General features: G+C 39.3%; 1 protein-coding gene across 1 annotated transcript; it reads right to left on the bottom strand.

Annotated features, from left to right (window-relative positions):
- Window positions 1-739: 739 nt before the first annotated feature.
- On the bottom strand, window positions 740-9,680 carry MRPS22 (mitochondrial ribosomal protein S22). Its single transcript, XM_067538648.1, has 8 exons — window positions 9,486-9,680; window positions 8,670-8,833; window positions 6,517-6,681; window positions 5,816-5,959; window positions 5,169-5,252; window positions 3,058-3,203; window positions 1,340-1,448; window positions 740-1,029 (listed from the first exon to the last, which is right to left on the bottom strand). The coding sequence occupies exons 1-8, from the start codon at window positions 9,604-9,606 to the stop codon at window positions 937-939; spliced, it is 1,026 nt and encodes a 341-aa protein (XP_067394749.1). The 5' UTR covers window positions 9,607-9,680; the 3' UTR covers window positions 740-936.
- Between the last annotated feature and the right edge of the window lie 3,993 nt (window positions 9,681-13,673).

Here is a 13,673-nt window from a genome sequence, read left to right as displayed (position 1 = left end):
TACCCCTCCTCCCCTATTCCATGGAGGATGGTTAGTGAACTATGTGTATACCTACTTGAGGTAGTAAAGTGACTGTGGAAGACAGCTGTGACATACAGTCTGAGTGCTGGAATGAAAGGCAAGAGAACCAGCCTACTATTTCCTTGTAGTGCAGCTTAGCCTACTTTTTCCAGAGGTGATGAGCATCCCTAACTGCAGCACATTCTCATGAAATTTAGGACCTGCTTATCTTCAAGTGGGTACCCACATTCAGTTAGGCAGTAGTAGCACACTTTCTGAAGTATGCATGTATCTGGTAAAACTGGATTACTGCCCCAGCCCTCTCTAACCTGCACCAAGCAACTTCAACTTCCTTTTGTTAGTTGAATAAACTGTCAACTTACATCAGATGTCGTGTAGCTTCATTTCGTTAAGGCTTAGATTTAAGAGGTTGATAATTCTAGTTTAGACATTGCCAAACAAGTTAGAGTCCCCATCTATTATTTAAAGCAGTGGTTCTCAACCTAAAGCCAATTAATATAGCAGAAAAGTGTCTTTCCTACTACATCAATGCTCTGCATAGTAATTGCATTCACCTCTTCCACTTGTTCTGTTATGGGATTGCCTATATACTGAGGTGACTGCTCTACCCTAAAGGCCAGTCTTTCATGTGTAAAAACAGACTTGCTAAACAGATCAGTACTAAAAATAAGCAGAGTGACATTTCCCAGTTTTCTAGATGTAGAATTCTTGTAAATACACTGATTCGCATTACCCTACTGATTCCTTGGTATCTACCATTTGCTATTTTATGAAGAGTCAGAACCACATACCTCAGTCATTTGTGTTTATTTTAGATTTCTGTACAGAGTTAGCAACATTTTGTTCTTCCCCACATGTTAACATGATGGAATGTGTCTGAAATTTAACACTTGATTTAAATAAGTTCTTTTTATTTCACAAAGCTGCTGAACTAGCCTGTGTTTCTTGATAAGCCTGAAGAGCCAGCTCTATATATCCTACCTTCTGAGATTCTGTTTTCATGAATATCTGTTAAAGAAAACAGCTATTAAAATGGTGACAGGTTACAGAAGAACTTACTGTACAATTTTTGATTTCTAGAAGACGACTATTCCTTGTGGCATCTCAGCATACCACTTACTTCCAGTTACAATTAAATCAGCTCTAGTGACTTAATACCTACCTGCTAAAGTACTAATGTTTGTACAGTCATACTTGCTAGTTAAGAGGGTTCCTTAATGAACTAAGATAGGCTTTGTGGCCAACTATAAAGAAAGTAGGTATCAATGTGAACCTCACCTTTCCATTACAGTATCAAAAGTAGGAAAGTGTACTATACCTTGATTAAGTCTACTCCATAAACTTCCTGTTCTTTTGCTGTCTTTGCTGACTGACAGTCAGGATGAAGCATATGATATAGGTTGATTAAGCAGGTAGCATCATTCAATCTAAAAATAAGTTAAGACTCATGTCTCTTTTTGGAAATACACTTGTATTAACAAAATATTAAGATATGAAAGTATGTAGGTACACCAGCCCATAACTAAGATTAAAGCAAGGATCTGAACACATCTACAAAGTGAAAGTGAGCTATATCATATCATATACTTGTCTATATCAAAGCTGTCAGAGGTTGGCACTCTTTATTCTATATCTAAAATCAGAACAGAGGGACACCAGCTAAGGTTAAAAAGAGAAACTGATCCATGCTAAGTCTTGTTTAAGCCTGTGTTATTAGTCCCTTCCCAGGATGTTTTAAGAGAAGCTTTTTCCTATTCAAAATTCAGAATGACTTTAGGTAACCATTATTACACAACAGCTGTGTATTCTGCCACAAAGGGGAATGTTTATCTCCACCCATCCTAGAGCATAAAACTGCTAACAATCCAGCCAGTTTCTAGAGCTTTCTATAATCTAAAACGTTATTTTCCCTACTAAAAAAGGCAAGAAAGTGACCATGAACCTCATCTCCCAAAAGCAAATGATAATTGTCTTCAATGAATTTCTTTAGTACTAAAGATAGATAACATGATTGCTTATCACCTCAGACAAAAAGGAGCAGAAAGGGAAGATATTTTTTCAGTAATGAGTTCTTCAAATGGTCCTTTAAATATTTTACAGTCCAACATAGTATGATTTCAAGCCTCACACACTATTGAACTTTATATTTTCCACCCCCAGGTGAGTTTGGTAGCTACTGTCACAAGAATCTCATCTCCCATTTGAAAGCTAGGATTTTAAATTTTAGAGGGTACAAAGCATTCTCCAGTTCCCATTGTTTCACTCATCAGTTAAAATCAAGTATTAGAACCATGACAACTTTAAGACATTTCATCTATTGTAGAACATTTATCAGCTATCCATGGTCTTGCACCAACATTTCCATCAAGGTTATTTCGGAGCTATTAAAGACTGAATTGTAAATTAAAAGTATTTATTAGCTACTCAAAACCTAAGCAGCAGAGTAGTAGTAGCTGAAACTGCTCTGCAGGAATAATTTGTTTATTTCTGGTGTTAAAGAAAGTGAAGTCACAAAGTAGCAGGAAATACAGTTTTAGTGCAGGTGCTCTCACACAGCCGAAGTATCTCACTGAGGCCCTGGAAACTCCACAGCACAAACTACCACCTGCACCAAAATTCAGTAGTTTCCCCAATTTGGGCATGTATAAAATAAGGACTAATGATACTTCACTTCAGGATTTTAAGTGAAGTTTAATGGTTGGCCATTACGGTTTCCTTGGAGGAAAATGATCAGTTTAAAGTATACATTTAATTTAAGATTGAGTCTCAACATTAACATGCCAAAAGTTAACCTGCAAATTTTTTTTAAAGTTACGTTGAGCGGGAACTAAGAGGTTAGCATTGGCTCAATACAACCACTAATTTTTTAGCATGTATCTCCCTTCCATTCTGAATTAAATAAGCCAAAAATCCCACCATCTTTTAGGAAAAGATTTTGCATTTTGCACTAGGTATTTTCATAACTATTTGAAATCAAATGAGATTAACTGTTTATATGCTATGAAAACAAAGCAGTGTCTATCAAATAGCACTTACAAGTTTCTCTGGATCATATCAATTAATAAGCCATCTGTCCTCTTCTTATTTACCAGATACCACACCATTCCTCCAAAGTGTCTGGTTGAACGTAGAAGATCGTATTTGGCACATTTATCAATTTCTTCATATGTCCGATGATGAATCTACCCAGAATGAGAGCTGTTAATGTTAAATGACAAATCTTGGAAGAAGATTACCTTCCAATAACTTTATCATGATTTTATCTTACAATCCTGATAATCTCCAAGTCTTGCTGAACTGCCAAAAGGGAGTGAAAAAAGATCTCTTTGCAATAGCACTTGACAGCACACAGATTGCCTCAAACCTAGGTTATCATGTGCGTAAAAATCTTAGTTTTAGACAATAGCATATCGTTTTGGGATATCCCAATTCCTAGGGAGAAAAAAATATATTGAGGGAAATACTAACAGTCATAGCTAATGTAATACTTTCATTATTTTATTAAAAGAATGTTAGTCTGAAGCTTTCAGTCTACTCCATTATGCTCAAGTGACAGGATCTATACACTAAGCTTTGAGGGGGAAAAAGCAGGGAGGAAGCAGAAGATATGTACTTGGCAACTTGTGCATGCAAAGAACTAGCAGAGCACCTGCAGTCTCAGACCTCAAAGCTTCAAGAGATGCTGTGAGGTAAAATTTGTGTTACTATCTTGGATTAACAATAGTTTATAAACAAGTTTTTAAAAGTGTAATTTGCATTTTCAACAATATATATTTAAATTTACTTTTCACACCATATCCCAATTTGAACAATGAAAACAGACTGTTATAGGAATGGTTGATTAAGTGACTACATCTGTAGCAAGATGCTACTCATGAGTATGGCAGAGTATAGGAAAGGTTATTGGGGGGAAAAAGTCAAGAAGGGAGATAAACTTTGCTTAATGTGGAACTATGTTCTTGTGCATTTTCCATGAACACTAGTAAGTTTTACAACTACATCATGTGCTTTGAACTAAGAATACAGGTTCTAAGAGTTAAACAATATGGATACTTAGGAAATGAAACCCTTCCTTATTCCAAAGGGAGTTACTGGGTACTTGACAATTTTGAAGATCAGGCCACTTGTGCGCCAAAATATGGGTGCTTAAAGTTTGGAGCCCATTTTTATAAGTTTTGGCTAGTGCCCCTAAATAATTTAAAATGGTAAATACTAGCAAAAGTACCATTTTTTTCCACTTGGAATATTAAGGTCTATATAGATCTGTTCCAGTCAGATTTTGTAAACAAGTAACTTTTCTCACTTCAGTAGTCTTATTGAAGTCAATGGGATTATCCATTCAAATAAAATTACACGCATGCCTAACTGTATGCAGGAAAGTATTTCTTAATGTTAGTAAGAACAGTATAAAATTAAAAGCATTAACATTTCAAAGCTTATCTTATTGCTTGTTCACTGTCACTGTGGTTAAGGGGACAGCAACTTAAAAATTATACTTTTCCAGAAAATGTTCGTAGCTATTCTTGTTACCATAACAAGCGGAGATGTTTAATTTGCTTACTTTGTGCAATTGGCAGCACTGTACATGATTTCTTGTGTAGGTCTTTCACATTGCCACAAGAAAGAAATATTCTAAGGAGGGTGGTAAATGGGACTAAAAAAATAAGGAGCTTTTAGTAGGGGTAAGTAGCATCTGAAGCCATCTTTAATTCATTTTTAAATTTGCTAGATATCAAGTTGGTAGAATCCCTTTACCTTATATTAGAAAGTTGTACATTTTATACAGTTTTGTATGTATCATTCACTAAAGTTGAATTTGTTTTGAAATGGTAAACATCTTGTACAGCAGTGTTACAAAGAGAATATTTGCATAGATAATTTATTAAGTGAAAATATAGGATCAGAAAGATATCAGACACTGATTTTTGTTTTCATAGCATGCTGGTGTCACAAAAGTGCATATTGCAAGAGCTATATATATATTTTCACTTACATTTCCAGTTGCATTTTTATATTTATGCAGATATTAAATGGCAATATGATTTTTCAATAGCTAAGTCCACAGGGAACTCATACTCTCACACAAACAAACTTATCAGTTGTCATTGTCATTAGCCTTCCTATTAGAAATAATAAAATCGACTTACTCTGATATAGCTGGCTGAATCTGGCTCAAACTGTGCAATGCACAAGTTAAGTATATCTTCATAACGGCCCTCATGAAGTGCAGTCTAAAATGACAGTGGATATTCAGGAATGAATTTTGATACCCCTTAAAACAATCTAAAATGAAGAAACTAAACACCTAGTACGTTTCTATTTTAAGGAATGACACCCCTCAGGAGATGTCAACAGGTAAGATAAGCCACCTGAGTGCAATAATTGCCCCAAGATTCCTTACTTTCATAATTAAATGGAATATATAAAAATAAGGAAAACAATTTGTTTGCCAGAAGCCATGTTACATCTTCAGGTCAGGCATGTAGTCTCAAAAAAACCACCCACACTCTCACACGTTAAGTGTGGACCTGTAACATATCAGACAATTAATTGCATCTGATTTGGCTGTTCCCCACTACCAGACCTGTAAATTCATTAAAATGAGCTATGCTGATAAGTACCTTTATACAAGAATAATAGCATGCATACTACAAGGTTTCTAAACCAATATAATTGAAGTGGTACAAAAACCAGCTCTTTGCAACACAGTTTTCTACTTTCAATTTCAGTATCACACTATACCAGAAGAGCAGTACTAGTGATGAATCTCTACAAAGCCAAAACAAAATTTTACCATAAGGTTTTCATCCTTGAATAGTGCTGGTGGAACAACTTTGCGTCCCTCTCTCGGAAAGTACACCTGTATCATCCTGTCTCGTTCTTCCCAGGTGGCCTTACGTAACACGCCACTTGGTTCTCTAACTACAATGAAACGCTCCTGAAATGAAGGAGAAACATTTTTTTTTTTTGCACATTTTGTTTTATCATCCCATTCTGCCTAATTATTTCTTTACTATTCAGAGGTGAGGTGGGGGAAATCTGGCTGGGAAAAATCCTACCACACAGCAGCTCAGGATAATTAGAAGTGCTAGAAAAAAGCTTTTCATATTCACTAACCTGTAAACTTGTCCAATGTCTCTCCATGCTTTTTAGTCATGTTCTAGAGGTGGAAAAAGCTACAGTTGCAACAAGAGAAATTCACTTAACATTTACCGAATAAGTCTAAGTATCAGCTTTCATCTGAACACCCAAAAATTAGATCTCACACCCCTTCTTCCTTTCCAGAGAAATTCCTGCATTACAGCATCAGAAGGTAATTTTGAGTTCTGCTGGCAATAAATGTTTCCTCATAATTTTGCACTGTACTTGCCTGACGTTGAACTGTGATAATGTATTTTAGTGAAACCCCAGCCAGTTCCTTTAGAGTTAAAAGTAAAAATAAGATAGTAGTCAAGAAGCTCTTTTGTAGAACAAATATACTAGTAAGTTACTCACACGGTGTGGAGTGCTGTAAGTTAGATCAGTAAACACGTATCTGACAGTTTCAGTTCCTTCTAGGATCCTGTCTTCTGCTAACACATCATCAATTGGTGCTCGCTCGCTCAGAACAGGTGGCATTTTTAATATTTCTTTAGCTTTCTGAATGGCTTTTCCTGTGGCCTAAAAAAGAAAATCCATTAATTGCATAATGAAGTATCACACTGTTGGAGAATTATTCAGCACTGGGAAGAACATTCTAAAAAATGAACTTCCCTCAACTTTTACTACATTGAAATGTATTAGGAAGACACACACTTGCTGGCTAAAGTACTATGCAAGCGATCCTTACATAAATAACATACCACTAGCCCTGATTTAGAAACACTAGTTTGTCATACTCTTGAATGCTTTTCCTGAAGGAAGACTGGAAATCAGGAAAGATGGACTATAGGTTCAAAGAGGTACTGAAAGTGTTAAAACACCCTATTTATTTCTGCTATGTCCCTAGCTAGATTTCTAACCAAGGTGCATTAAAACACCATCACCTGCTTAGGAGAAACCCAAGATTGTGTTATTAACAAAACCTGCTTAAGTTAGGAACATCTGCACCAAAGTTGCCCTGGCATTTCTGTTACATTTTTAAAGGAAAATGAAACCTATAGTATTGTATTTTACCCCTGCAGTTGCGCTGAATTAACTTTTCCACAGGTTTTAATATTTGTAAGTCATCAACCTATTACAGACTTTTACTAAACAAAGATGGATAATACATAAAGGACAAAAATCAAGAATTTGAGTAACACTGTAAAGATTTGATTAGATTTGTACAGAATTTCAGGGACAGTGAACAGATTTAAAATTTCCCTTTAATTGGTGCTTTCTTGATAAAATTTCCCATTAATCTTTAGAAAAATGTATGCCTACTACCATTCAACTCACACAGAAGGAAGTAATCAAAGAAATTAACCATCACTTAGAATACTTATAAAATGGGATAAAATGGAATAGCAGGGGAGATCATTTCAAATATATTTTAGATAGTGGCAGTCCTACATTAAGCATTATGACAGCCGTGTTTATGAAAGTACACAAGAGCTTGATCTGCTGTAAACCTTTTGATTAAACATAGATACATCTATGACCAGTACGTGCCTAGGGTGTAGTCCCCCAAAATGCCAAGGTCAGGGCAGGCTGCAAAAAGGAGAGCAGATCCTCCCAAAACAGGAGGCTAACAATGAAGTTGAAGTCACCAAATTGTCACAAACAGTGCTCCTGATTCCCCACACTGGTTATCAAGAAGCTACACAGCCCCTTTATTGCATTTCAGTCTCTGGCTCCCTTGTCTATTCACTTTATCGAAGTGTACTCCTGATCTCCAAAGGGCCAGCCACATTACCAGATCAATACTGGTTTGGAGCTTATCCAATATACCACACTGCCAGACAATCATTCAGGATCTAAAACTAACTATTTATTATAAAAAGGAAAGAAAGAAACAAGATGAGAGATGTTAAATGGTCAAAGCAGATGCATACAAATGACTTCAAAGTCCATCTATATCAGATTCTTAGCAGTATTGGAGTTTGCAGGCTTGTACAGTTCCTCTACATCCAGTACCTGAATAGGTCTCAGTCCTTTGTTTCAGAACTTCAATTGATCCAAAGGTAGGAAACAGGAATAAGAACAAGATGGAGATGGTACAGCTGCATTTTATAGTTTCTGGTCTGCCATGTGGTTTGTTTCAAATACAAGTTCACTCACAGCACAGGGGCAGGGGCATTTGCAGTCTCTCTCCCCACCCCAGGCATGTCCCTCCCTCTATGGCCTGATGACTCATAAGTGCAGCCCTGGGGCTTCTCTCCCTGGGCTAAGTGTATAGGTGATGATGGTCAATGCTGACACTAATCTGCCTGAGCAGGTTTAACCCAGCAGCACAGCACGTTTTGGATACAGATATCACAGATCCATAATTTTCAGTACAAAGATGATACTGTACATACACAAACATCATACTTAGCAAATTATAACCTTTCCAATGGTACTTGACATAGCATATCTTGTAAGAATTATTGCAATTTTGTCATTAGTATTAAATATTATAAAGGGTCACCCCAATCCAGACAGCATCACAATATCTTTAAAAACAACAACAAAAAACACCACCCTACCTCCTCTAGTTGTTTTTCTGTCATTAGCTTGTAAGTGGGTGGTTTAAGCTCCTGTTTAACAGGTCTGAAAACCTTCTGTAAATCCAATCCTGTCATTTGAGAGAGTAAACTCTGAACGGCTTCATCCGTAAAACAAGGCTGTCGGACTCCTGATATCTTTCTAGCTGAAAGAGATTTTATTTTAAAAAATCAGATTTTTATTTTGCTTAGACTAACACCCAACAAACAGGCTCACAATTTTGCATCCCAGACCTGTGTCCTTTGGCAGATGCCAGACAATTACCAAGCCAGACCAAGAAGTTTGCAAGTGATGAGTTCCTTCAATACTTTATATTAAAGGCATTTGGCTGGAGACCAACCTCCAGACCAGACGAATCGCTCGCGAGTGCCGTGGACGGTGCTCAGTAAAGATTCCCTGGGGAGCGTTTTCAGGCCTGGACCAGATTCTGTGCTCAGCGTATCGTGTTGCAGCCCGAGGACGCAAACTGACGAGGTGCTGCTGCAGCGCCCAGTCGCTGAAGGCTCCAGGAAGGGCAGAGTCACCCCGGCCTCGGGCTAGCCAGGGCTCTCCCACACAGGGCGGAGGGCGGGAACAAGGGCCCTGCCTTGGCCCGAGAAACCCAAACGCCTGGGGCGCGGACTCAGCAAGAGGAGGCTCGGCGCAGGACGCGGGGCTGCACCAACGCACCCACCAGACCCCACGTCGCTTCCAGCCTCACTCCCCGGGGAGAGAGACGCTTGCCGGGCCCAGCGTCCACAGCGCCGCCGGCTCGTCCCTGCCCTTCCCTCAGGCCGCGGGGGCGCCCGGCAACCTACCGGCCTTCTTCCAGCCCGCGCCCGGTCCGCGCGCGCGGCTCCCCAGCACGGCTGTGCACTGCACCGTGAGTGGAGCCGCCGCGCGGCGCCACAGACAGCCGGAGACTCCCAGGGCCGCCATGCTGCTGCTTTGCGACAGTACCCTACACACCCCCAGCCCGCGGCTAGTGCCGCGGCCAGGCCACACGGCGCCACGCCCCCACAACGCGCCGGCGCCCGCTGGATGGTCGCGCTAGGCACGCTGGGAAGTGTAGTCCCTGGGGGCACCGAGGAGCCGGGGGGAGGGGGGGTCAGCGTCTGCCGGAGGCAGAGCCACTGAGCACGTTACTATTCGTTTTGAGCTTACTCCGTTTCCTCAGGCCAGACAAGTGTGGTTAGGCAGGGGACCGGCGGAGGCAGCCGCAGATCTGGGGGGAATTGGGCATTTGTTCCCCTGGAAATGCAACGTATGGGGGAAGAGGCAAAAATTCAGGATAGGAACGAAAAGTCGAAATTGTGGACGTTTTCCTGGGGAACAAAATTTCCAAAAACAAAAAGGGTCCAAACTGTGTGAAATGCAATGTACGAGTAATACAGTTATACAAAATACATCGATTTCTAAATGAAAAAATCAACAATTCTGTTCCCAGACCATCCACCCTTATTGAAAAGCTTCCTTTTTCATTTTGTTTTCGAAACAAAATTTTGGTCAAAATAGACAAGTTCCTGTGGAGTGTTTCGGTTTCAATGAATTGACGTTTTCCAATAGAAAAATGTTTTGTCGGAAAATTTTCGACTAGCTTTAGGCAGCAGTTTACTTCTGTGTGCTATGGTCAGTCATTAGCTGATCACTGATGGCTGTTTCTCCCCATGCTTTCCCCTGCAGTTTTGGGAGCTGGGTCTTCTATATAAACTAATATTGAAAATAAGTATGTAAAATATATTTTCTGAAAACAAAACAAAAAAGCCCTCATCCCCTTGAATGCTGGTGTTTACAGACCACACTAGCCAGGAAGGGGTTAATCAGAAGGCATGGGCTCGATCAGCTCTGCCCTGCTACACCTGTGGGAGGTGATAAGCCTGGAAAGGGGGGCCTAAAAGGACAGAAAGCCCTTTGCAGTCATGGCTGGTTAAGAAAAGGAATGAGTCTCTTGCATGATCTTATTAGGAAGAAAGCTTAGCTAAGTCTTAGTAGATAGGCAGAAATAACCTGAAAGAAAGCCCAGGATCTTCCTAAGGGTTGTTAGATTCCAGAATGTTCTGGGGCTGGTAGATGCAGGCTGGTGCAGGATTTTTATGCTTGCTGTGTTTTCTGTTGGGGATCTATGGAGATGTGAGGCTGGGAAAGGACTATAGGAAAGACCTAGAGGCAGATAGGTAAGAGGTAACTCTAGAAAGAAGCAGAGAGTCTGACTAGAGAGACCTTAGCTGCTTGCTAGCAGGGCCCCCATGTGTTGGGGGAAGTACACTTTACTGGTACCTGGGGGGCTGGGCCTAGGCTGCAACCCCTATTATCAAGAGGAAAAAAATGTTCATGGCTCATGAGATTGTGTGGGAGGGGGGCCTGTGTTACAAGTTTGTACCGGGCCTGAAAAAATTATGCTTGGGTCCTGCTTGCTACATGTCTCTGGGCTGAAAGCTAGAGTAAAGGGAGAGTCTGGATTCCTCCACAAGCCCTCTAAGGAAAGTGGCATGAAGATCCTTTTAGGGGCCTGGGCTGAGGCTGCTGGATTTTTGTTCTGTAGCACTCTGTTACCCCAAAAGGGGTGGGACTGTACATGACCTAGTTGGAGGACTGAATCACTAAAAGAAGTAGGCCACTGCAGCAACTGTTAGTAGGGTCTTCTCTTCTGGCACACCCTACCATGCAGTGCCCAGTTATGATGGGTCAGCTGTCTGGTGAGTCACACTTCTATACCTTGTGTCCCCAATACTGACATACTTACAGAAGCTTGTTTGTGGCAGAGCCTGTGGACTCATCAGATGTAGAAAAGGAAAAGTAACTAAAATGGGTGTGGTGTTTTCACACAGTAACCAGCATCCTGGAGTTTATTCTTACAGAGAATGTTATTTGGGAATGTTCTTTAACTAGTTGGTTTGGCCAATTAGCTAAATGGGTTGGTAGCTTATTGTCAGAGCAGGAATTACAACAGTGCTGGGAAGAAAGTGAAAAGGCTTCAACTGAATTTGTTTAAAACATTTCAAAGAAAATGTAATAACAAATTGTAGATGGGGTGTGTTTACAATAATAACACTTACAAATCTGATCTGGCAGTCTCACATGGATGGCAGACTTGTTTCTGTGATAACCTAGGATGGAAAAAGATAAGGAAAAAAAGGTGATTAAAATATCTATTTTTTGTGAAAATAATCCACATTCCATAAATCATACTTTACAGAACTGATCAACAAACAGAATTTCCACACTCTGGGAAACCCCAATATTTTGAAATTTTTTTCATCCAGACAAAAAAGCCACAATATAAGAATTTTTCACAAAACAAAAATTTCAAAAATACTCCTTTTTGATTTGGAAATGTTGAAATGTTTCTCTTTCTGGCTATCTGATTGAGGTCCTGTGTGATTGGTTTGAGAAGCTGAATTTCTGGCTTCCTGACTTCTTGGGAGCCTGACTCAGAGGCAGGGGGGGGAAACATAAAATCCACGTGCAATTAAGAAATGTTAACAACATGATGCCCCACTTATTTTTAAGCAAAGCATCACACTACCTTAGATGGGGACTTTGTTTAAAAGTTAATGGAATGATATGCTTCCCTATTTTCTTTTCTAATCACATGACCTCTCCTATTAAAGGGCTAGAGAGTGTCTCCTACTTGATAGGTTTGCTGACTGGTGTAGTGGAATAGTTAAAAGAAAAGATGATTAAAACTTGCATGTTGCTGTCACTAACTAATCCATGTTCCATATCTACTATCATGTTAAGAAAATGTGATATTGCATAATTTTCTTGCTGGCTATTTCATCTGGTTCCTTCATAGTCAGCTTCTGGTATGGGTATTTATCTTGTTCTGAACTTGACTTATCTGCCTGAGACGGAGAAATATGGTAGTAATTTTCATAATATTAAGGTGCTATTGCTTTCTTCACTAATTTGAGACTTGCATGTCCAATCAGGGGTTAAGTGCATCTCCTAGATGGCAAATTCTCTGTCATACACATAAGAAGGGATAGTTCCAAAGAAATGAGCAAATGAATCATCCATGTTAATGACTTAAAAATCAATTTCCTACAGAAGGAATGTCTCAGGTTGAGATACCAGTTTCCTTCCCTTTTCTGGAAGGAGTAGCTATCTGACTTGTGATGGTTTTGTTTTTTGTTTTTTATGCTCTTCATTGAGCTTTTGGTAGTTAGACTTTATAAAGGTAAAGTAATAAAATAAATGCCAAATATATTTAAAAACAAATAAAATTGTATCCGCCCAATAATATCAATTTTACTTAACACTTTGTGGCAGATCCTGTCTTCAGAGGCATAATTGGCATTAAAAGATGTGAAACAGGGAAACTGTTAAAACATGAGTGTTTTTCATTTTAACACAATCAGCATCCTGTGACTTAAACAAAATGTTATTTGAGTAGGCTCTATTTTCACTAGCTGGCTTGGGTCTTCTACCACTGGTCTGATGGGTTGTTGGCTTTTGTTGGCATCATGTCACAGCAGGAATTCCATCATCTCTGAGGGGGGAAAAAAAGGGATCATTATGTTTTTAATAGTATACTACAGTATGTGTGATGCTAGAGTCTGTTTCATGGCTGGCAGGCTGAGGTGGGGTGGGTAAAAGAAAAGGAGAGAGAAGACAAAACATACATTTTATTGTCTTGAAATAATCCATGTGCTACAGTTCCTACCTTATTCCTAAAGATTAGGATTTGGCATAGTTTTCATCTTGGGTAACTGCCTGGTCAGCTCATGCTGTTGCTTCTTGTTGTCTTGGCATCTTAACTGTGTGACAAAGAAGAATATGAGTTTCCATAACAATTATACATATCTAAAAATACGGTCTTCTTTCTTAATTTCATACTTAAATGACCAGGCTAGGGATACTGTCTATCTACTTTTCTGCCTTTATGTGGTGGAATGTTCTAAATGAAAATAGAAGTTTAAATTTACAAGTTTCTGTTATTAATTTATATTCTATTACAATTTGTGGAACATAATTTGGCACAGCTTCCATCTGGCTAGCTGGTT

This window comes from Emydura macquarii, unplaced genomic scaffold (assembly GCF_026122565.2).
Source record: "Emydura macquarii macquarii isolate MOO-44397 ecotype Brisbane River unplaced genomic scaffold, CSIRO-AGI_Emac_v2 contig_499, whole genome shotgun sequence".
In the NCBI taxonomy this organism is placed as follows: domain Eukaryota; kingdom Metazoa; phylum Chordata; order Testudines; family Chelidae; genus Emydura; species Emydura macquarii.
The sequence above is the reverse complement of the archived record's forward strand: the minus strand, read 5'-3'. Positions and strand labels throughout refer to the sequence as shown.

Bases quoted from the DNA above. Each gene is read 5' to 3' on its own strand.
- MRPS22 (XM_067538648.1), bottom strand. From the start codon at position 9,606: ATGGCGGCCCTGGGAGTCTCCGGCTGTCTGTGGCGCCGCGCGGCGGCT. The intron at 6,682-8,669 runs GTAGGGTGGTGT...TTTCTTTTTTAG, and splicing joins CAGAAAAACAACTAGAGGAG to GCCACAGGAAAAGCCATTCA. The intron at 5,960-6,516 runs GTGAGTAACTTA...CCTTCATTTCAG, and splicing joins CTTACAGCACTCCACACCGT to GAGCGTTTCATTGTAGTTAG.